The sequence below is a fragment of the Poecilia latipinna genome, unplaced genomic scaffold (genome assembly GCF_001443285.1).
Source record: "Poecilia latipinna isolate Pla-1442-1.1 unplaced genomic scaffold, P_latipinna-1.0 Scaffold29, whole genome shotgun sequence".
Taxonomy (NCBI): Eukaryota; Metazoa; Chordata; class Actinopteri; order Cyprinodontiformes; family Poeciliidae; genus Poecilia; species Poecilia latipinna.
Window position 1 is genome coordinate 671,780 of NW_015112645.1, and position 23,798 is coordinate 695,577.

General features: G+C 40.9%; 1 protein-coding gene and 1 long non-coding RNA gene across 9 annotated transcripts in view; both read right to left on the minus strand.

Moving 5' to 3' along the window:
* The window catches only part of sh3pxd2aa (SH3 and PX domains 2Aa), a 104,004-nt gene that overhangs the window by 14,173 nt on the left and 66,033 nt on the right, over window positions 1-23,798 (minus strand). For 5 of the 8 annotated variants that reach the window (XM_015039764.1, XM_015039801.1, XM_015039782.1 and 2 more), the window contains 3 exons: window positions 20,321-20,365; window positions 15,545-15,673; window positions 2,206-2,319 (listed from right to left, as the gene is read on the minus strand). In XM_015039764.1, coding sequence (XP_014895250.1) covers window positions 2,206-2,319; window positions 15,545-15,673; window positions 20,321-20,365 — 288 coding nt within the window. The remainder of the gene's footprint in view (window positions 1-2,205; window positions 2,320-15,544; window positions 15,674-20,320; window positions 20,366-23,798) is intronic. The other 3 variants (XM_015039792.1, XM_015039773.1, XM_015039769.1) reach the window with 1 other exon arrangement.
* LOC106951999 (uncharacterized) lies at window positions 3,316-4,435 on the minus strand. The gene is made up of 2 exons (XR_001425905.1): window positions 4,185-4,435; window positions 3,316-3,649 (listed from the first exon to the last, which is right to left on the minus strand). It is a non-coding gene; the product is annotated as an uncharacterized LOC106951999 (long non-coding RNA).

Here is a 23,798-nt window from a genome sequence, read left to right on the forward strand (position 1 = left end):
GCTTCCAGTCTGACTCTCTGAGGTCAATTTACCAAGAGAGGTGACTTGGTAGTGCCTCATTGAAACCCTGGACCTCACCTGGATGAGGCAAATTCAAACCAGTCCAATCTGTTTCTCAGACTTCAAATAAGCCTTTTGTTCCTGAGAGGAGGCTGGATGATGAACTAAGAGACGAAGTTACATCGGGTGTTTGTCTTCTGCAGCAATGCAGCAGCTTGAAGGGGAAATAAGTAGCAGAGCTAAAATCTCCAGATTTACTGATCCATCCACATTTCAACTCAGACACATTGAGTTGAAATGTCATTAATTAATGACAATTAATTAAGTGGTACTTCTAACTAACTGAGCCATGAACTCCTGAACTTTCTCACAATCCTTTAGTTCAGAGCCTGTATGATCCATCAGAAGTTATGAAGTGATTAATCTGAGGGCATATGGAGAGCAAACATCAGTGAAAAGAAGAGCAGGCAGAGAAAACTCGTCTTTTCTCTGTCTTTGTGCTGTGGAAATCTAATTCCTTCTTTGTCTCTCAGCGTCTCGTCTTCTGCCCTCTCTTATCTCCCAAATGTTCCTCTTTCTCACTGTCCCTCTTCTCCTTTTGTCTGTCTCTGGTTCTTGTCATCTCCTCTCTCTTCTGGTCCCTCTCTGACTCAGCAGCATCCTGCTGAGCTCCACCTTGCTCCTGTTGACCTCCTAATTGAAATATCAGCTCAGGCACAGAGAGGAAATGTTATTTCGAGGTAATTTTAGTGGAGCTGTGCCTGTCGGTTTCTCTCCAGTGAGCCGGGCCGTCAGCAGAATTAGGTTATGGACCGCATGGAGATAATATGATGTAAGGGGCAACGGTAATGTGAGGGAGGAAGATCAGAAATGAGAAGTGACGATGTGTGCAAACAGAGGAGCAGCACGAATGGAGGCACTGCCGGGATAAGACGGAGCAGAGTATCGATTCAGCTCAACGTCATTCTAGGATCTGATAGCAGCAGCTTTGATGAGGCTTTGCATCAACTTTCAACTTCCATTTTCATCTTTTCTGTCAATCAGATTATTACTGGAACTTGGATCCAAAGTACAGCTATAAATAAATGTAAATACAAAGCTCAAAAAAGACCAGTTTCCCTGGATAGAGAGACAAAAGGGGGGCAGCAGGGTGTGCTCCAACTACAGGGGAGTAACACTCCTAAGCCTCCCTGGTGAAGTTTATCCTGGGCCTCTGGAGCCGAGGGCCCGCTGGATATAATTCATAAAACTGAAACAGGGTTTTCTGAAGTTAAAAACCTTTCTACACTGACAGACGGCTGCATCCTAAATGCACAAAGGAGCGTTATAGGAGATCCTTCCTCCCAGCAGCTGTTAGACTCTGACAGCAGCACAACCATTCTCTAAGAAAACACAGCTGAAGACAAACAGGTATCACATTTACCTGGCTAAAGCTTCCTCAAAGACAAAGTTAGTTTAAAAGTGTCCAACTACTCCAAATTCAAATTTTACTCTAGTGAATAATGAGTTGGGATTCAAAGAGAAGAAGAGAGGAGCTAATGTAAGGGAGGCTTTGCACAATCTTCAGAAGCACGTAGTGACAGAGAAAAGGTGTGTTAGATAATCCAAAGGCAGCAAATGCCTTATTAAACTATTGCACCATCCAGGTTTCATTGAGAAATAAACTGTTCAAATACAGAAAAGCTTTATTAAGATTTCAGCAGCAGACATGTTTGCATATTTGTGTGTTTGCATGTTATATATCTCAGTAAAGTTCCCTCTCTCTGAAAGTCCCAACTGGGGGGTGTTGTGACACAGTGGTGAAATACTTCATCCCAGCATTCAGACTAAACATTTGGGAGAAAAGGGTCACAACACAACGAGGTTCCTGCAGAGAGCTGCAGGATCCTGGGGGAACAGGAAGGAATTTTCTGTGGTGCCAAAGTACTGCAGCCCACTTTGGCAGCTGTCTGGTATAGTTTCACCATAATACTGCGACTGTGGCCTCAAAGGCTCCGAATGTGTGACTGGAGGTGTGTTTAAGATTAACTTTTAAAGACGGTTCTCAGGCTGAGATTTATATGTGGAAAACAAACACAGCAAAAACATCACGATTGAGAAATCTCTGCTTCTGCCCTGCAGACATTTCTCCCACAGCGAGTCAGCCACACTGACTTTTATGTGTTTTTGTGTTTTATGACTGTAATAATGTTTCTGTGAACAAACCTTCTCCGGTCCTGGAGGTGGCCAGATCCGAATCGTCTCTGGTTCCATTCTGGGAGTCCAGGTATGTGGCTGGGACCCAGCCCTGCTGCTCCGACGTGCTGACGAACCACCAACCTGAGGCACACACACCAACATCCCATTTTTACAACATCATTTTGATTTACACCAAACAATAATTACTCTTCATTTCTAAAGCGCTTTCTGCAGTACAGTGGCTGGGAAAACTGTCCAGAACCCTCGATGTGTTTCCCATTCTGTCCCGCTTCAACTTGAAATGTCCCATCAATTACAGTTACAAGTCTTTTGGGGTACGGCTCCTTTCACACAAACAAGATGAAAGTTTTGTGCAGTCTTTTGGGTAAAAAGGCTTAAGCCCATTTAGTCTGAATGGAGAGCCTCTGTAAACATAAATTTTCAAGTCTTGCACCAGATCCTCAGCTGGATTTAGGTCTTGACTTTGACTAAGCCATTCTGAATGTGCTGTATTAGGATCATTGTCCTGCTGGAAGGTGAACCTCCACCCCAGCTTCACATCTTCTGCAGGTTTCTGCCAGGTCTGTCCTGATTTGGTCCAACTCTGACCAACCGTCTTGTTCCTGCTGAACTTCAGCAGAAACGTTCAGGGTGGTGCCATCTTTCTGGTTTCATGTTACTCTTATTTACCAACTTGGTGACTTCTGACTGTTTTTTACTGGAGGTTACCAAAGTGAAAGGGGTTAAGAACAGATTCTTGCCATTTTTTAAGATTTTTATTGTAAACAGTGATTGATCATGTTTACTTTTGACATTCCTGTGTTGCCATGTAAAAAAGGTGAAATAGTTGAAGAGGTGTGCATACTTTTCAAGGCACTGCAGCTCATTACTTCAAGCCCAGAAGTTTCCTGAAGGTAAAAACTGCATGAAACATTTTGGCTTTCCAAACTCCAGTGTGATAAAGAGCTTTAGAGAACTCATGACAGATGGAGGTTTCACCCACTTAGAAACATCTTTTCATTACGAAACCAGATTCTGAAAAACACTGCAGAGAACACGAAGCTGAAGTGAGACACAAGTCAGCAGAGATTTAAAAACACTCAGACTGAATACACCCTGCAGTATTCACAAAACATGGTAGCTGAGACTTTTTAATGTCAGTTTTAGAGGCTCTGCAGTGATTTTAATCAGGAATAAAATCATAACCAGGTTGGCAGCTGCCAGACTGACACCCAGTTACACCCATCCAGACTTTTTCCATGCTCCATCCTAGCATCAGTCATGGTCATGGTCTCCTCTGACCCATGCAGATCCTGACGCCACACCCAGGGGGCTCACCCTGGAGCGGGACGGCGGGGTCATGTCATGATGCTGCCATGTTGCCAAAGCGTTCGGAAACAAACTGTTCTCTCTGATGTCACTGAGCTGATGCACCAGCAACAATGACGAAGTGAAGCCGTGACACAACCTGCTGCCAAACAGCAAAATAAGCTCCATTAGATGAGCAGCTGCTGATGAAGAAAAGGATCAAATGTTCATCCACATAAAGCAGAAAGATTTTACCCTACAACTGCAAAAAATGTCACAAACTCAAAGAAATTCATAGTTTTAGATGTGATGTTGAATTAGTTGTGTAGTCCATCCAATGAGCAAATATTTAGCTTATAACATCAGCTGTCACAACTTGTTATGCGTAATTCCAGCAGGAACATGAAATAATTCAGCTGTTCGAGGCGCTCAGTGATTAGTTTCTGTTTCATGATAAAACAACATTGTAATATAATATATACCTAATGTAATCATTTATATACTATTTTTGTAATCTAAAGTATTCATTTGATATAAAGTTGAACATGCAAAACATATGCAAATGACTTACAATTTGCACAATTAACCCTAAATTTTAACCAGTTCCTTAATTCCCTGACATCATTAAAAAGCAAAAGAACCAAAAAAGATCTTCATTTAGATCAGTCAGCTCATGATTGAACCAGAAACGTGTTCACATGAAGGGCTGTCATCAGATCCTCTGGGTGGAGCTGGAAGCCGCAGCCATCAGTCCTGGAGGACGACATGAGGCTCCATTAGTTTGCTTCTGCAGCGTCTGGCTGCAGCCCAGCGTGTGATGCATTCTCCCAATTTCTGCCATGCAGTCTGACATGATGGCTGATTCTGTCTGAGGCGGGAGCTGAATTATATGCACACCACAGCGCTTCTGTCTGTGCAGAGATTACAGCGACTTGAGGAAATATCCTGGAGCTCCACTGAATCCACGGCTTTTGGTAACTCCTCATCGTGAGCCGTATGTTTACTGCATGGATCCTGGATTTCTCTCACGATGGTTTTATCTGACAACCATCTGCTCTGACTTTCTTTGAGAAACAGTGAATGAATGTGTTAGCACAGCAAAAGTGACAACATGAAAGCCATGGATGTCAAACAGAGAATCCAACAGTTGGTCACAGGAGTGTTGGCTGAGAGTGAATCAGCAACTCATGCTCCGTTTTATTATCACCCAAAAACACATCAGGCAAAACAGACAGGATTTATGAAAGATTTGGAAAGTATGACTTTATCACCGACTGAATGATGGGGAATGAAAACTAATGCTGACTAAAAGAAGAAGTTTTTGTTTCATAAATATCAATTTGTAATTTGCTGTTTGGGATCCATCAGTCAGAAAAGTTCAATCATGAGCTGAGTTTTTGAAACACAAAACATTTGTCCTCTAAGTCCCACATTAATCAGGTTTCTAGGACGTCCTCCTTCAACCTGCACAACATTGCCAAAATTAGAAATGTCTTGTTTTGAAACAATGCAGGAAAAATAGTCCATGCGTCTGTTATTAAGGCTGAACTAACTCTTTACGATCAGATTGTTTTTGAAAGTTGTCTTCTGATCCTAAAATACGTCAGTAAAGGGTTGTGATGAAAGTTAAAAGGGCTGTAAAGTGTTTTATGTTCACTTTGCTGTGAATTATGTCGTATAAATGAACTGAAACTGAGTTAAAGCAAATTATATCAGCCATAGAGGAACACTTAATAAAAGTTTGACTTGGGAAAAGTATTTGTGGAGAAGTTTGATGCCTAAACCACCCAGACTGTGACAGCTGACCTTCACACGCCTAAAATCCCACTGAAATCCCATCGTTCCTGGACTTCCTGTCCATAGCGAACAGAGCTTAATTCAACCCGAGGGCCTTCAGATGAACCTGCACAGTAGCTGCAGAGGCTCATCCAGCTTCCCACAGCCGCCGCAGCTTTCTGCAGAGACGCTCCAGATTCTTCTGGTTTCAGGATCAATTTACAGGAAATTACCTCCAACGCTTTGACAGTTAGATAATCCTCATTAACAACAAAGTCCCTGGGTTGGGGATTACCACTGAGTGGTTCCTTAACAGACATCCTATTGAAGCCCAACTAACTATCCATAATACCTATGATAGTAACTACCATGATAATGAGAGCAGAAGAAGAAAGACACATAGGAGACAGCACTATGTGTCTGACTTTGGTCAGAATATTAAGGTTTTTACTTTATGACATCTTAATGAACATGTTGTTCATTTACAGAAACTTTTTACATTTTAAATTCTACAGATCTGAAGATGAGGCCTCTGTGACACCTTCACTTTTCTGGCTGCTTCATTAGGAATGACAGTTCTGTTAATGACCCAGTTTGGGCCTCCAGTTGTTGGTCCTCTGTTAGAGTTCATGGTTGAAAGACTTGCAAGAGCTGCAAACAAGCCCAGATCATCACCCTCCACCACTGTGCTTAACAATTCATATGAGTTTTCCGTGTTAATATGTTGAGTAATGTTTTTACACACACAGGTGAATTAATTAGCTGCTTGTGGCTCCCAGACATTCAGGGTCTCCAGATGTGATGGAGTTTTAACACAAACCAGTGATGAAGAATTTTAATATTTGTCTATTGAGAATAAGATGCTATTGAATATTATTTCACAGCTTCATGATAATTAAACAATTTTAAATTGCTTAACTTTTTAATATAAAGGAACTAATAATTTTACTTTGTAAAAGTGCAAATAATAATCTTCATAGTTTGGTTGTTGTGTTACCATAGTTACAAACTGAATGATAGAAATGTTTTTTTTTACTTTGTGTTTATTGCATTCAAATCCATGTAATTAATCAAAATCAATGTGTTATCTGCATCTCCATTTTAATGATTTATTAACATATTTTAAAAAATGTCTAACAAATAAATTACTAAAACATTTTGTGAAACATTTATTAATGTTGTAGTACAGTTAATTATTTTAACATGTTTTTATTTATTTAATTTGATTTCATAATCAGGCTCTTACTGGTTCCATCCGTGAAACAGTTTTTTTCCAAACACTCCAGGCAATAAAAGCTCTGCCTGGCAGAGAAAGCTGCTTGGTTCATATGAAACAAATTAGGGCTTTTATAGGCCGATTCAATGCAGCTTCAGAAAAATATGAAGAATCGAAGCCACCTGTGAGAAAGATATGCAGGTTCTGCAGAAACAAAAGGAGGAGCTGGAGCTCTTCACGTCCTCCTCTGCGTCAGAAGCAGAACGATCTATTCCTCCCACAGACGGAGAACCGAAGCCCCTGCACAACATCAACCCTGGCAAGTCTGAGCATCACAGCTGCTTCATCTCAGCTGACCAACGCAGGCTACTGCAGAGATAAACACGCTAAGTCACGTCAAACTGTTGAAAAGATAAAACCGCAACAAGCTGCTCAGCTACAGTAAAACTGCAGATGTTTTAAACAAAGTTAATGTGATAGATATTGTTCTTGTGTTCCTTAAAAACTAAAAATAGAAACTGAATGCAAATGAACCTGGCTGCTAACAAATACAAATAAACAAAGAGAAGCTGCCAGACAGCCTCTGTATTACGCACACACACACACACACACACACACACATACAGGCAGGACCCAGGCCGCCTGTAAATCCAGCTCTGGAGAAAGTGGATTCGATAAAGGCAGATAAATGAGGACCAGAAGCACCGCCGCCGATTGCTCAAAGGCAGAATGGTTGGCAGATGTATGTTGGGAGAACAACACAAGCATGCAGCTGTGAGAAGAAAGACAGAAACGCAGCCACCGATTGGCAGCGTGGCGAATGGTGGACCAGCAGACCGGTGGACCAGTGGACTGGTGGATCAGGGGACCGATGGGTCGGTGGACTGGTGGACCATGAGACCGGCAGACCGATGGACCGGTTGGCCCGGGTCTGGGAAAAATGGACTAGTCCTCATGTGTGAGCGCCTTGTTGACAGATTACAGTTTTCACAGAAAATCTGTCCCGTAGGAGGAGATCTGGACCAAAGATTGGCAGCCAGATGGAGGAAAATTACTCAGAGGCAATTAAAGCAAAGCAAAACTTGGCTCAGCATATGCAGAGACCCACACATGCAGCGGGACTGAGTTGGGCTTTTTGTCTCAGAAACTGTTCAGGGGTAAAAATGCAAAAATAATGCCTGTTTCTTATCTACCTGACGGTCCTTTAGGCTACAGAATATATGAAGTCACAAACATCACAATGCTAATCTATGCAAAACTACGATTGCAAAGGACTGCTGACATGCAATATTAGCAAGATCATAATCCATATGGAAAACAATCACATGCTGCACGACTTCATTTATAACATTAAGATTAATCTTTGGTATATCCTCTTTAAAAAATATTGAACAAAATAATGAGATGGACAGCAAGGAAGTTACATTCAAGTCTGACCTAACTTTTGTAATTAACAAAGAAGGTACAAAAGTGAACTCTTATTGTGAAAATCTGTGAGTTCTGCTTTGAAAGTTTAATTTTGATCACCTTCCTGTTTGCCTTTTCTTATGCTTTAGAAATAAAGCATAAGAAAATTAGACCGGCAGGCCAACCGGGTCTGGGAAAAATGGACTAGTCCTCATGTGTGAAGACTAGTCCACACACATGAAGACAGCACACAGCTCTATCTGTCTATAGTGTGTATTCTCCAGGCACACAGAACCATTTTATACCATAATCAAGTAACTATGTTACCTTTAGTTGTTACAAAAATGCTGTGTGTACCAAAAATACTTAAAAGAAATTTGACCTTGAAATTGGTCTCTGTCCCTTTAAGAAGCTCCTGCTCTTTTCAACATTCAGCACCTAATCTCAACAATGCTCCTTCATGATGCTTTTCCATCTTCTTAGGAGCGTCAGGCTGAGAAGTAGTTTGGACTATGAGCTCAGCAGTTCCACCAGGTGTTTGCTAATTGCTGCTGCTAGTCTAGAGGGAACAGCGCTTTGTGAGAGGAAGTGTTTAGGCATCCCTGAACGGTTGCTAGGGGAGATTCAGGGATTTCTCAAACATGCATGAAAAATTCAGGCAACACATGAGGAATATTTCTGATGAGGGAGTAACATTAAAACATCATATAAAGCTCAAAAAGCCAATTTTATATAATACCCTCTTTAAAATGACTCTGATCTGAAACATGGAAGTCTTACAAAGGAAGGTTGTAACAGGGGAAATACTTTTCCACAGCACTGAAAATTCAACATGCCAATCTATCTGGAGGTGCTGTGAAAAAAGCGAGCCTTTCGGGCCGACACCTGGCGGGTCCAGCCGCCACCGCCGCAGCTGTAAAAATGAACAAGACAAAGAAAAGGTGTTCAGGTAATAAACGTCCCGCTGCAGAGCCGCCGGGCGGAGGCTGTTTAAACAGGCTGAGGAGATCACACCTTGTTATGGTTGGTGGGGTCCTCTCACGTCCACGGGCTCAGGAATCCCAAAGAAAAGCTTTGTGGCTTCAGCCGGAGCTGTAATTGGTGCCATTCAGCAGAACCAGAACACGAGTGCTTGTTTCTTGTTAGGTCTTTTTTTATTGTCCCGGTGTTTCAAGGTGCTAAACTGGAAGCATTTTTTTCACTTCAACTAGATAGGAAGGGTAGGCATGCTCTTTTCCCTAACTATTTAGTTTGTCTGACATGAATGGTTCCGAGGAATTTGTAAGGCGCTCAACAACTAATGAGCAAAATACATAAGACGTTATGAAGCAACACCTACTGTCACCCACATACAGCACAGACATTCAGGAACGAGGCAGCGGGGGGACTGTAATTGGCGTTTCTCGCGGTACAAAGCTCTAATTGGAAGTTTCTCTCCACACTGTGTCTCGGCAGGCGATAATTGCCAGCTTCCAGTCACAGAGGGAAAGTGGAGGTCACGGTGCTGCAGTAACTGAGCGGAGAGGGCTTATCGCCGCCCGCCAGGCCCGGTTCTCATGGGAGAGGGTCGGCGGAGGCAGGTTCTGTCGACTGGGTGAGGACAGAAAAACCAACACAGGTGAGCAGGAGAGGGAAGGAGATTAAAGCAGTGGTAGGGGGGGCAGATGTTTGGCTGGAGCTTCAAAGCTGTAGTTTTCCATCCTGATTCCCAATCCAAAAACTACTCAGCACCGTCTCCTTTCAGTCCTCCAGTATTTTCCAGTCAGACCGGCCACCATGTTCGAAGGGATGGGGCCATTTGTAAGGTGACTGTCACTGTGTTTACTTCCTCTTGGCTTCTAATAAGGACCAGATCCCCTGGAGAGCAGCGACTGCTGGAACGCCAAGTAACGTTCCAGCGCAGCACATTAAACTGCCTGCTCATCTTTTTTCTTTACAGAGCGAACTGGAGGGAAAAGAGCCAAAGGATAAACTGAAGATAGAGGCAAACACTGCTGCTCAAAACCCAGCTGTGAAATTAGCCACAGTGTTATTTTATTATTGTGTAGAAAGGCTTCTCTCACCTAAACTGACTTTGACTTTTATATTTCCAGATCAGAAGCAGACAGTCAACATTTATCCCAACCAGAAATCCACATTTCTGTCTCCATCACAAAAGTCGTCTGTTAGCATTTAGAGTTAGAGTGAAAACATTTTTTGAAGCAGATTTAATTCAGTTCAAAAATAATTTAATAAGCCCTGATGGAAAATAAATGTTGTGACTCATATAATCCAAGGTTCTTCAAGTAGCCTCTGTAGATCCAAAGGGATCCATGACTATTTGAACATGTTGGCCTAGATATGTTGTGCTGTTTCCTATTAACCTAAAGTCATTGTTTGAGACATGTAAAAGCTCAAAATTACTTAAAAAGTTCTAAATGTTCATTATATTTTTGACATGGGTGAATTATAGCGATCTGAAACCTACAAACATAAACATCAACATTTTCATATGTCGTTAAACATGAGATATCTGTGGAAACAAACAAACAAACGGGGGCGGCTTGTGGTGTATTAACCAGAGCTAGCACCACTAGCAGGAGCTAACAACATTAGCAGGAGCTAGCACCATTAGCAGGAGCTAACGACATTAGCAAGAGCTAGAACCACTAGCAGGAGCTAACAACATTAGAAAATACCTTTTTCTATTTTAGATCTGCAGGATATTTCCACCGTTAGATTTATAAACTTGTATGAGTTTTGTTAATAGGGTGGAGAAGGTTGGCTCCAAGCAAAACTCTGAGTAAGAATCCCAGTCTTGCCAGCTGCCCTAAAACACATCTTCTGCTTCAATATAAGCATGATGAGTTTGTTGAAATATTTCTCTAAACTGTCCACATTCCTGGAGAAATTAGACCACCTTTGTTCTCAATGAAAGCAGAAAAACTCGACCGCTCCAGGAAGTGAAAGTTTCAACAACTTCAGAGTTTGTCTTGAGGATGAAATGGGACGTGTGAGCAGCAGCAAACCGTTTTCTGTTGCTCCCTAGGAAGTCAGAGGCTCTTTGTTGGTTCAGAGCCAAGCTGGGACTCCGTGATGAAAGTGTTGTTTCCCTGTTTGAAGCTTACGCTGCCTGATTTAAGTTTTCATAAAACGTCTGTCACTGAGCCGCCCTAACAAGTGAAAGCTGATAGCTGGAGGTGGAAGGTTCACTAACCAGCGATGGCTGAGCGTCACGCTAAACGGCTGAATTTAGGCTCCGAGTGGAGAGGCTGTGTGGGAGTTTCTGCTGCTGTGAGGCTCCTTTACGGTTTTATTTAAACACTTTTTCATCAGTTTTGAGGCCCAGTCGCCAAATGTAGGGGTTTTAGTTTGGGTCTCTGTTCTTTCCAGGAAAACACTCCTTGGAGTTGTTTATTGTTTTGGACATGGATACCATGTTTTCCCTTCTTTTCTTTACCTGGTTTTGCTGCTCATGAAGTACAGCCTCTGCTCTAGGCTATAAATAAAATTGTCTTATTGATGGTAAATGAAACTACTGAAACAAACACCTTGTCATAATGGAAAATGCCAGGATCCGGTTCCACCAACCTAAGCAGTGCTCCCAGCACTCAGAGAAAGTGCATTTCTAATCCAGGAAGTCTCCGTGTGTTGGACCCATCTGAAGTCCGAAAGTGATCAGAACAAAGCAGCTTCTCTGGTTTTTATTAGCTTGGAGAACACACAGCACCAGTTTCTAAACAGAACCCTTATTTTCCAAACCTAATAACAGGCTATCATCCTGATGTCCACCAAATAACATCTTGCAAACCTCTGAACAAATTACACATTACGTCTGACAATGAGCCTTAGTGTGTACTCACAGCTGACACATTTGGCCTGCTTTAAATGGACCGCAGTCTGGTTTCCCTTTTGGTCTGATTACCTCCACGGCATGTCAGAAAGTTCTGCAAAGGTTCTGCTGATGACCCATCATTTGATTCAGATGTCTTGAACCAGGGAAATAACTGAAACATGCAGGGCAGCTGTCCTTGAGTCCACTGACAGGAGGCATTGTAGTTTCCTATTCCATTCAAATGAAAAGCAGACAGGCAGTAACGTGGTGGGGACATTACACCTCAGCTCATGGTCACAACTAGCTTCACTCTTTTAAAGATGTTGTCCCACTATTCTGGCCATCTTAGTGGCCAGTCCTGTCAACAAACAGGCCAACCATGCAGGACTGCTGCCATCACGGAAAAACACAACTACACTCAGTCCACATCTTTAGTTCAAGGTCTAAATCCTTGCTGAACGTTCACTCTCTGGGTTTTCTTCATTTTCTTCCAGGGTGGGGGCAGCCTAACCTGAAACTATAGCACATAAAAGTCTTTATGGACAATTTCAGGTTGGAAGAGGATGTTACGAGGTAGCACATAACGCAAAGATTAGGTAAAGGCTGTCTCGTTCACAGTTTCTAACAAACCATAAAATCTGTATTCATGGCTTCCTCATGAACATACTTGAGGATCTGCCACACTGAGGTCAAGGCTCCACAAAGCTGGTGAAAATAAGTGCTCCCAGTCTCACCAGATCCCCTGGGCTGTGGGAAAGATGTGGTGGGGAAACGATGCCAAACCGTTTGGCTCCAACTCTGCCTGCAACAGCACTTTACCAGCTCAACAATCACAGCCATGTTACTGAGGGATGTCTGTCTTCCATGCAGGCGGTTTATGACTGAAACAGAAATGCTGTCATTTTCCATAAACAGAAGATTGGTTTTATCTGGAAACACAGCAGCACAGTGCAGTGTGTGTGAGGTACAACTCCACATAAAACCGGTCAGATCTGTTTAGAAGTGTGACAAAGTGGATGTGGAACTTCGGAGCAATAAGCTTCAAGATATTCCAGAGAAATTGCTCCTCTGGCTGGACAGCGAGTTAAACTTTCGCATTGAGTCACTTCTGGATAATCCATTTGTTTTGGATAATGAAGTTGGACAAGACGCGGTATTTTCCCTGCATAAACTTTGTGCTCTGTCACATGGCCTGAGTAGTGGGTTGGTTTCTTACATTTGCTGCAGAATGACATAAACAAACAGAACTGTAAACTCACAAATCATTGTGGTTAACAACACTGACAGGGAGAACGTCTTTAGCAGAGATCTTTTTCTCCAAGACTGAGTCAAGTTTGCAGTGACTGAAGTGAATATTTTCACAACAGATGCATCCAATAAAGCCTGCCTGGAATCATTCATCATAGGTCTACGTTAACCCAAAATATAAAACCTAACATTTAACAAACATTATTAAGCTGCAGTGAATTATTTTGGAAAGTAACAGGGTATAAAACTGACCCAGCTGAAAATATAAATATGCACTTTATGGACTATGAAACTCACTAACCCGTTTCATAAAACAAGCGGACTTCTAGATTTAAACTGTTTCAATGGTAGTAACTAAAACAAACAACTTTAGATGTTAAAAACTTTCATCATAATGAAGTCCGGATGAACCAAACTGCCCGCTGATTATCATCTCTGGAACGTCACTGCCTTCCTTTAATCATATTTAACTGGTCACATATGCAGATAGATTTTCTCCAGTTGTCTGTCCAGACACTAAGAGGTGGAAACCTTTGGAAAAAACTAGGAGTTATTTGGAAAACATCCCCTAAAGAGCGATTCCAGCAAACATGAGTCTTCTCCATTCATTCATAATGATCTTTAGTGCCTATTATATCCCCCTTTACAAGGTGGAAGTGAACTACTCTTTACTTTTTCACTTTATTTTCCCAACAGGAGCTTAATCCCAATTGGCAGAACCAATAATGTCTCATACAGGCAGAAAAAACACCAACAATCCATTAAGTTAACCTATTTTTATATTAAATCAAATCTGCATGAGAGAACAACAACCGGAATAAATAATAACATATGGAAGCAATGCAACATCTGCTTTCAAGATGTGTCAAGGAAAAAATAGATCCGACCTGCAGAATGTCCTGGAGAGGATTAAAAGGCAGAATGGTATTTCTCTGACTCTTTGTGGCAAGGATGTTAAGAGAAAATACAACATAATTAAGAGCCAGAGTGTCAAGATGTCAGAAAGTCAACCTGCACAGTCCCAAAGGCTGCAGCAAAGTCCTGCATGCAGGAAGGTGGTCGTGGGATATTTTACAAGATTTCAGAAGTGTTTGTCTTGGCACAGCCTCCTAGTGATGTCATCATGCCGTTGCTCCACTTCTTTGGCCCAGAAGATGACGACAACACACACACAAATTCAGTTTTTGGAAAAGACTTCCAGGCAACCAGGAGTTGCTCTGGTTGCTCTAAGAGCTCTGATAAACGTGGACAGCTTTCAGACGGGACTGGTGAACAGATGCGGTCAGGTCTGGAAATGAGGAAGTGGAATCACAGAGGAAAATTCCTTGTGATGCACCTCATACTCCTGAAGTGCTTTAGAGTTAACATTTGATTCTTCAAACAGTCATAAACATGTTTATCCTGAGGTCACACTGCAGCAGATCATTTCCTGTAACACATCTTAAAGTTGACAGACAAACCTTCCTGTAATACTCACTTCAAATACTTTTGAAGAGAAATACATGGCAGGGCCAATTTTTTAGGTACTTTACTATTTTGCTTTCAACTGTTATTTAATCAAGTTAAGATCTTCCTAGAACAAGTTTCAACAGTCATGTACCTCTGGTGACATCGTAACAGGCAAGAGTCATTTCAGTTACATCCTTAAGAATCTGATCAAAAGTCCTTCATGCATCAAAAAATCATCTGCAGATCAGAATCAGAATATTTTCAGTTCAGCTGGACCAGTTTGAGTAACAAGTCTCAAAAATTGGATCTTTTAGTGGTCAGTTAATGCATTACACCAAAACCTGTCCCGTTAGCGCTTACACAAAGCACAAGGTTTCAGAGTGGAAGCTGTTATTAAAGGAAAAAGACCCAAAGCTAGCTTAATCAGCAACAATGCAAACAAAATTACAGGAAGTTCAAAATTGGCAACAAGGAATTTAAAAGAATACTGTGGATAAATGTGAACGTTCTCGTCCTATGAGGAAGTTTCATCCAGCTAACGAAAAGGCGAACTGACCCAGAGCCAACTTTAACAGATAACAGGAAGGCTGATACTTTTACAGTAAACTTGATTTGCTATATTTCAGCTTTCATAAAGCAAACTGGATCAGGTTAATGTTGCCAGTTCTTTGGTAACATCACAGGAGATGTAGATGCAGATTCTCTAAGTAAAGCAAAGAAACCGCAGTTCACATTAAGCATTGATGATAATCAGGCTAATTGCTAATATGACATGCACTTCTCATTAACTTTAAAAGCCTTCCCCCTTTCACACGTCTTTCCTCCATACTTATAGACCTGAGCCAGCCAACAGCGCCCCCTGGTGGAGCCGAGCCCCCGCAGCCAGGAGGTTGAGAGAGAGAGAAGCAGAAGAGAGGCTGAATATGAGGTTCCTCCAAACAAAGCAGAGAGGAAAAGCAGAGGCTGGGAAGGTGCTGAGTGTGCATAATTTCATATGAGCGTTTATGCTTCTATGTTTAACAGGAAGAAACATCAAGTCTCAGACAGCGTTCATCTTTAAAACTAATTTATAACCATGAAAACAGTTGATAGGCAGAGTTCTGATGGTTAGAGGTATTGAGATTTAAGGAAAACACAGATGGACTCACCACTTTCACTCTTCTCGATCACATCCACCGTCTCGCCAGCCTTGAGGTTGATCTCAGAGTTCTCCTGCCTCTCGTAGTTGGCCACGGCCACGTACTGCTCCAGCACCATGGGCTCTGAGCTGTCAATCCCTGAGGGGAAGAAACAGGCTGTCAGCCACCTGCCGGCCGTGGCGCCCCGCGAATGCCCGCTGCACCCTAAACCCCCACCGCCGCCCCTGCCGGGCACCCGGTGTGTGGCCATCAGCCGACCCCAACTCCCCGCCGCTACGCCGCCCAGTCCAATCGGAAAACAACCTCCTAAATCGGCTGCATCGTCCCAAACGTCTGGCCATACAGCTGTTCCAGAGACAACAACTGAGCAGCATCGGAAGCAGTCAGACCCAAAACAGGGACGGAAAGAGAAATGTTTGCAGAATCTTCATCTTCCACCTACAGAAGATCCATAAGTGAAGCAAACCGGCAAATCCAAAAGGAAAAGGATAAGAAACAGAGGAGCGGAAGAAGAGGGGGAGCGAATGAGTGGAAGAACGGTGAAGTTTCCCTGTGGAAAATCAACAGTGGTTGAGAGGAAAAGCCTCCCCTCCACCGCCTCTGGGAGCCAGCCGTTGGACAGGCAGTCTGAGGGGGACGGGGGGAGGTGAACACACCAATCATAGCAGTCAGCACTGCTGGCCTTAAATAGAAACATATGAGTGGACCAGGGAAAGGCAGAGAGACCCGGGGAAAAGGAGGCTGGGTCCATGTTTGTGTGAAACCAAAAGGGAGAGTGTTTAGATGGAGCTTGGACACTTTGTTTTCCAATTTCCTTCTCTCTAATGCCGCAGCGTTTAAGTTGTTTTCTACTGTTATTTTATATGTTCAAACTCAAACTGCCAAAGTTGCTCATTAAACTTTAAGGCTATAAAGTTTAAGGGATGGAAAATATTAATTTAAAATGAATATTTGAAACCCAGTACAGGCTATTGACCGTCACCCTTATGGTGTTTGTCTCCAACCGTAAACTCAAATTTGTGTTTTGAATCTGATCAATCTGGGACTCCGACTCTCAGCAGCGTCTTGTGACGTCACCTGCCTTGCCCGCCGCTTCCTGATTTTCCTCCTGAGTGTTTTCAGCACTTCAGTGTGCAGGAAGACACAAGAGGAGTTTTTCAGTTGCTAAATTGATCTCATTCGTTCGGATCTGCACACTAACAAGCCCTTGGTGGAGCTCCTCTCGGATTACGGATCGCTCATCAATCTCGAGTTCCTTCTCGTTTGAGTCTATGTATTTTCAGTGGAGATTTCCAGACTCTTACCAGCTGCAGATTTCTAATAAAACCCTGTATAGAACTCTGTGCTCAGTTGGATTTGCAGATCACTTGTCTGGGTCGTTACAGTCATATTTCATTCATTAACTCAGTTATCATCAGCTCATGGCATTCCAGACTATGCTACACATGACTGAGGAGTCAGGAAAGGTTTTCAAACTTGGTGAACCAAAACTAAAGCAGAAGACTGATGAAGGAGACTGCTCTTAATATTTTCTACCACATTTCATAGAGTTTGAGCATAAACAGTGGTAACATGTGACCGTTCTTCTGTTCTTCAGCTGGGAGGGGTTTCGTTTTACCCTCCCTGCTGCTCTGCTCAGGGTTTCTGTTGGAGTCAGGCCTTGGAAGAAGGTTGATCTTTCTGTTTCTGTGTTAAGATATATTTTGGATCGTTATCCTGCTGAAATCATGACTTCATTTCAGTTTAGTGCCCTCCAACAAGGTTTTCAGGATCTTTGGAATAAAAAACAAGCCCACAGCATCACAGAACCTCCACTGTTCTTAACAGTGAGTATGAGGGGCTTTTCCACATATCTATCTTTTTATTCCTGCCAGACGCACTTGGAGCGCAAGTCAAGAAAAACCTGAATGTCATCAATGCACACAGCTCCAGTTGAGATCCAGGACAGAAACGGCTTTTCCCTTTGTTCCTGACATGCCAAACGGGCAGATGAACAGATTTAGGAGAATCTGTGACTCCAAGACGCCACACTTTGCTGCAGAGAGCGTTTTTACCATCCAGCTCATCCACCTAATGGCAGGAAATGGACCCGCGTCATGTCATATTCATCCCCCGGGGAACCAGAAACTCATGAATTACTAATCAGATGTTCCTGGGCACAGAATTTAAAAATGTGAAGTATAAAAAAATGCTTCATTTATATTTATTTAAATGAATTTTTAGTGCTATTAACAATTTTAGCTTTGGTGATTTTATTACATATTAAAAATAAATATTTTTCTTAATTTAACTTTTTCCTTCTGCAGAACTTTTCTTAATTTGAAGGCTGAATTTTTCAAAAAAAATTCCAGAGGAAATTTATGGAACTTTAATAACCGATTACTTTATTTAGTTTGTTTGTTTTTTGCAATTTTATTACCAAGTAGATAAATGCATAGCTGACACTATATTCTTAGTTTTTTTTTAATTTTTTTGGTTCAGTTTTTTTCATCTCAACTCAAGCTCAAACAAATCCGACCAGTCAGCAGGAAATGACTTTCAGGCAGTTCATGGTGATAAACAATCATTTCCAAGGGATTTTAACATTTGCTTTTTGTCTGGAAATGATTTCTTTATTTTCGAAAGTGTTCAGAAAATATTACAGAGCAGTAAGCAATAATTCTTTATTGTTCAGTGTTTGAATAAAAGACCAGATTGGAGCAAAGTAGGCCTGGGAAAGTGGATGAATCACATAAAAGCTCCATGCACAGTGCTTTAAAATATAATTAAGCATCTCTAAATGTCAAGTGAGCTGGCAGGGAATAAGAACAGCCCATAACTTTACTTCCCCACTGGGTGAGGCTGAGAGTTTCCCTGTTTTCTTTAAAAATTTTAACATAAATGATGAAGTAAAGATCAGGCGGTGAAGCTGGTGGAAATTAAGTTAAAGCCTGAGGATAAAACAAAGCACATATCCAACTGTTTACATGCTGTATGTTACAGTAATAATAAAAAAATGCCTTTTTTAGAACTTACATGAACCATAAAATCTTCTAACATTCCGCGTTTTGGTAAATTTACAGGCGCATGCAAAGGTTTCTGCCAAGCTGTAAATAATTACTTTAATTAGAGCCTTGAAATGAAAGTTTGTTGTTGTTGGGTAGCTTAGATTCCCAACAATATTCCACTACAAGCTTCACTCTGAATAATGCATGCCAGCAGGCTTTAATGATCAGGACATATCTGGAATAAGCAACATTAAGCATGAACTACTTGGAGTTTTCCAACCTTCTGTTAACTCGTGTGCAGATGAGGACACACACAGCCTGGCTGCAGTAAATATCTTCATCTGCAGAGAGTCGGAGCAGAGCAGGGCGAGCATGGACAGACAGGAGGACTCACTACCAGGGCAGGGGACTAGTCCAAGTAATACATATTTTCACGGTTTCAACATATAAAAGGGGAGGGTGGCACAATGAACATGCTTTGTAACATGGAAAACAGGAAAGAAATATTCTAACTGCAGCTCATGTAAACATAATTACAGCAAAGCCAGTATCTCAAGTAATGCTTTTTATATTTATATTAAGCTTTACTTCAAAATGAACCATTTCTGAAGAGAAGCTAAAATGTTTATTTAGCGTCATTGAATTTGCAAAAAGAGACTTCAGCCACGTCTCTACGAGGACAAAATAGAACCACGCTAATGTATTGTGATAATTTGCAGATTAGAACAACAAAACAGTAGGAGACGATCACAGATGGCAAGAACAAAGAACAGTAGTGGATCCCTGAATAGTCATGGTTCAGTATCCACGGATACTTGCAGTTTCTTTCCTACAGTGTTTTTTTTTGTTTTTTTTTTCTGAAATGTTCCAGGCAGAAATCTTGACATGTTCATTTCTATCATGCCCGTAAAGCTGACACACACGGCTCTGACCCTATCAGCGAAGCTAAAATAGCATCTCAATGCTAAACATGTAGCAGCTAATGCTAATGTCGGCGTCCACAGGCCACATTTATACAGAAGCTCCATGAATGATCAGAGGTTTCTGAAACACTGGAAAGTCAAATGGACAGAATAACACTTTGCACAAATCTGATGACTGAATAAACTAAATAACAGATTGAAGACAATAAACATATTTATTGTAGAGCTTAAATGTCTAATTTTTCAATAATTAAGCAGCAAAAGGGGTTTTTGAATTGAAAATGTTGCTTATTTTGTCAGTATAATGTTTCTGATTAAAATGTGATTAATTCCAACTAATTTAAGTCCCTACAATTAACTTGATTAAACATTATAACAGAGTCCCATTACTAATACTAAGTTATATTTGTTGTTTGGAGTGATGAAATAGGCAGATCTAAGTGTTTTGAGGGGGTCTGAAGTATTTGCTGATTTTAGATATTTGCAGCCGACTGTGGCTGACAACTCCCTCTAACACAAGGAAAGAGAAATGCTTTTCTTTTCACTTCCTGTACAGAATCATATAGACGTGCATGAGGTCAAGGGAAGCGACCAAATACAAAGCGACGGACTGAAAGCTCTTGGTATGCTACATGCATCCCTGCTGCAGTCCTTGTTCTGGCTCTGGCTCTACATCCAGCTGTCTCACCAGGCAGGTTTCTCCTGGATGGAAGAACAGCATGCAGGAAGACAGAGAGCCTGATTCTGAGCAGATGGGACATGCAAAGCAGATGTCCAGAGAGAGCCAAGGTGTGAAGAAGAACAAACAAACGTGGCGCAGCTCTCATAGCACATGCATATTGAACATGTTGACAAAGACACACACACAAGGCTACCTGAGGCCTCTTTCCTCGGGCTGTCTGTAAAGCCGTACATCCACACTGCAGACAAAGAGAAGGAGGAGCAGAAGAGGAGAGAAAGAGGGAAAGAAATTATTTAGCGTCACAGCAAGACAGAAGCAACAGTCAGCAGAGATAAATCAGAGTTGGATCCAGAGTCTGGCCCAACTCATCAGGGCGTGATGGACGAATGGATGAAGGGCGTCTAACCACAATAACCCTCAGCTCCCATTTTCACACTGTTCCAACATGACCTTTCCAGCATCTCTTTCTACATTTCTCTCATCACTCCTGGAATGCCAGAGGAGGTCCGGTATGACCAGCCACCCAGTGTCGCCAAACAACAGGAGCCGCCAGCCAGGAAATTAAATTTCCTTCACCAGGAGCCACACAGAGGAGGTGGAGGAATGAGTTTGGTACAGATCAGGCAGAAATCAGGTTGTTCTGAGCGTCTGCCTGATGGTCATCTTTTCCTGAATGTTGATAGAAATTAAGCACTAAAGTAAGGAGAAGAAATACAAGCTGGATGAGATTTTATTGGAGTATCTGTACGAAGGTTAAAGTTCTTGTATCTAAAAGAGTCCAAAAAGTGCAGCTCAGGAAACTGCAATACCAACGTTAGAGGTTAAAATAAGTAAATTAAAATCATGAAGTTGCGGATAAAAATCCTGTTTTGGTAGAACAATGTGAGCTTCAGTCTGGATCCCAATGCACATGCATTGTTCAGTATGGAAATACATCAACAGCACCACAGGCAAGACCTGATGTTCAAAAAAATCCCCTTAATTTCTATACATGTATTTGTGGATTAATCTATTCACAGATATTTTTATGAAACTTATCTAAAATATATTAGATGTAGTTTGGGAAGCAGAAACATTTAAGTGCAGCGTGTCTCGACACACTACAGCCTGGATGGATGTTAGCTGCTGCCAAAGAGCCAGGATGGCTTCTGCAGCGTGTATGAATTCATATTTAGGTATATTTGGTTTTAGAGGAGGCTTCAAGTGTTTGTGGTCCACTGTACGATTTATAAGAAATATGAAATTATTTCTTTGAAATGAGAACATTTTTATCATGTTATTTATGGGTTAAATCATTATATCTTATAACCTATCGAGTCCCATCCATATCTTAGAGTTTCATTTGTCCAAAATTTTGGCAAAGACGTCATTTTGACCATTATTGTTGATTTCTCACATGCATGTTTTAAACTCTGCAGTGATATTTTCATGGCAATCACATGATGCAAATAAGCAAGACTTCCTGTCTGAAAAGCAAGAAAAATAATAGTAAAAAAAATACAATAACAAGCTGCACAAGGTTATGAAAAATAACAGACAAATGTGTTTTTCTGGCTGTAAAAGTAAATAATAAATGAACAAGGGTGTTAAAAATCCTACACCCATATTTAACAACATTTAAAAAGTTAAAACAAGAATAAAATATATAATCTTCATCCAGATGAGGATTATTGCAGGATTTAATTTGTACAGAATATATTTATTTCACATGTTTGTTATTATATGCATTTTTTTCTGACTTAAATTTAAATTTATTAACAGTATGAATGTTTCTGTTTACTTTAAATCAAACTGAAATTTTTGCAGCTTTGAGCAGCAGATTATCTTTCATTGCACGCAGGTAAATGAAATATAATATATTTAAAAAAATTAAGTGAATCCTAAATGAAGTTGCAGCAGAATCTGCTGGGCCAACAGCTCCTGCGTTGATGTGAGACAATGAAAGCCAAACTCATCATCATCCAGAGCGACAGAAACATGCTGGTTCCAGGTCAGCAAGGGTCAAATCTGGATCTGCAGCCGTTCTTTCAACACACTAGGATTTATTTTACCGCTGTCAACCTGCCTCATCCACAAACACAGGAGGTTTAATTCTTCACAGGTTTGTGATGAAGACACTAACAAGCAGAAGCAGCTCTGACCCAAATGTTCTGCTACTGTGTGGAAATTTACCCAAATACAGACGATAAATACAAACTTTAACATCAAGTCTCTGTTTAAGTAGAACCTAAATCTGTAACTTATATCCCAGTGGAGCTTCAACAACAAGATTCTACAGTTTGTCAGTAACATTTAATCAATTAAAATCTAATAAATGCATTAGAATAAAGAATGTTTGACATTAAAACATATTAAAGCATTTAATTAACACAAACAGCAGGTTTGGCATTTGAACTGCTGTCAGCCAGACTTTTAGGGTTTAGCCCAAAAAACCTCATATTCCACATGTCATCATAATATGATCTTCCAAATATTATAGTTTGCTTTGATGGTTGTTGAGCTGAGAAAGAGTTTTGCCAAAATGTGTCAATATTTCTCTAAATGTCTAAAATGATCCAGAGTTAAAATTGTGTACCAACATTATGTTCACTTTTGTTTATTTTTATATCAGAAAAATCTTTTTATTATTATTTTATAGGATTTAATTTTTTAAACTTTGATGGGTTTTTTCCCATTTTGTCCTGGAAAATAAACAGAAATAGGATTCCAGCGGGAAACCTTCTTCAAACTTTAATATCTTATGAAACTGTTGATAAGTTGTTATTCTGACTGTTTTATTGAAGCTTAATGATGATAAAACACGCATAAATGTTCATCTCTATATAGACAGAAAAATTAGTTTTAACACAGGAAAAATTTATTATTAGCACATTTATTTAACACATCAGATACTTTAAATGCTGCAAACACAGTAGGACGGAGTTTTTCGACTGAGTAGAAATGTGTTGTTTTCTGTCACTTTGAGGTATAAAAGTTAATCAGGTTTGTTTTGAAAATATGAATTATCTTTGCTGGCCCAAATCATCAGTTTAACTTCCTTTGATTTTTCTTTCTGCTGAATGTCTTGACAGTTTTTAATTTGATTTCTAGAAACATGGCAGTTATATTAATCATATTTAAAACATCTATATTTTTAATCATTTTCTTCTCAGTTTTTCACCTTGAGAATTTTTAAGGTTTAATTGTTTCACAAATAGATTAATTTTTTCAAGGATTTGTTCAACCTTTGAAAATGCCTTCAAAAATAATATCTGGAAGCAAGTTCATTTTATGTCACTTTTTCATGTATTTTATGCAAAACTGTCAACAATCCTTGCAGTTAATCCTGAGCTGTGCAGCTTCAGAGCAGAAACAGAAGAGCGTTGTGACTTTGACAGAAATCCATCAGCTCCAATCCTGCTGCCACTGCTCATGGACACTCAGTCAGGCCGGTGCATGACATAATGCACACAGATTGAGATGTACAGCAAACAGAAGATAATCGCACAAGAAGGACACGGACAATGTCAAAGCGCTAACAGAAGCTGAGTATTGACACAAAGTTTATCAAGAAGAGAAACAAGAAGTGAAGCAATTTATCTGCAACGAAAGTCAGAAGACAAATGACATTTGTGTGCAAATGAGGAGGAGGAGGAGGAGGAGGAGGAGGAGGAGGAGGAGGAGGAGGAGGA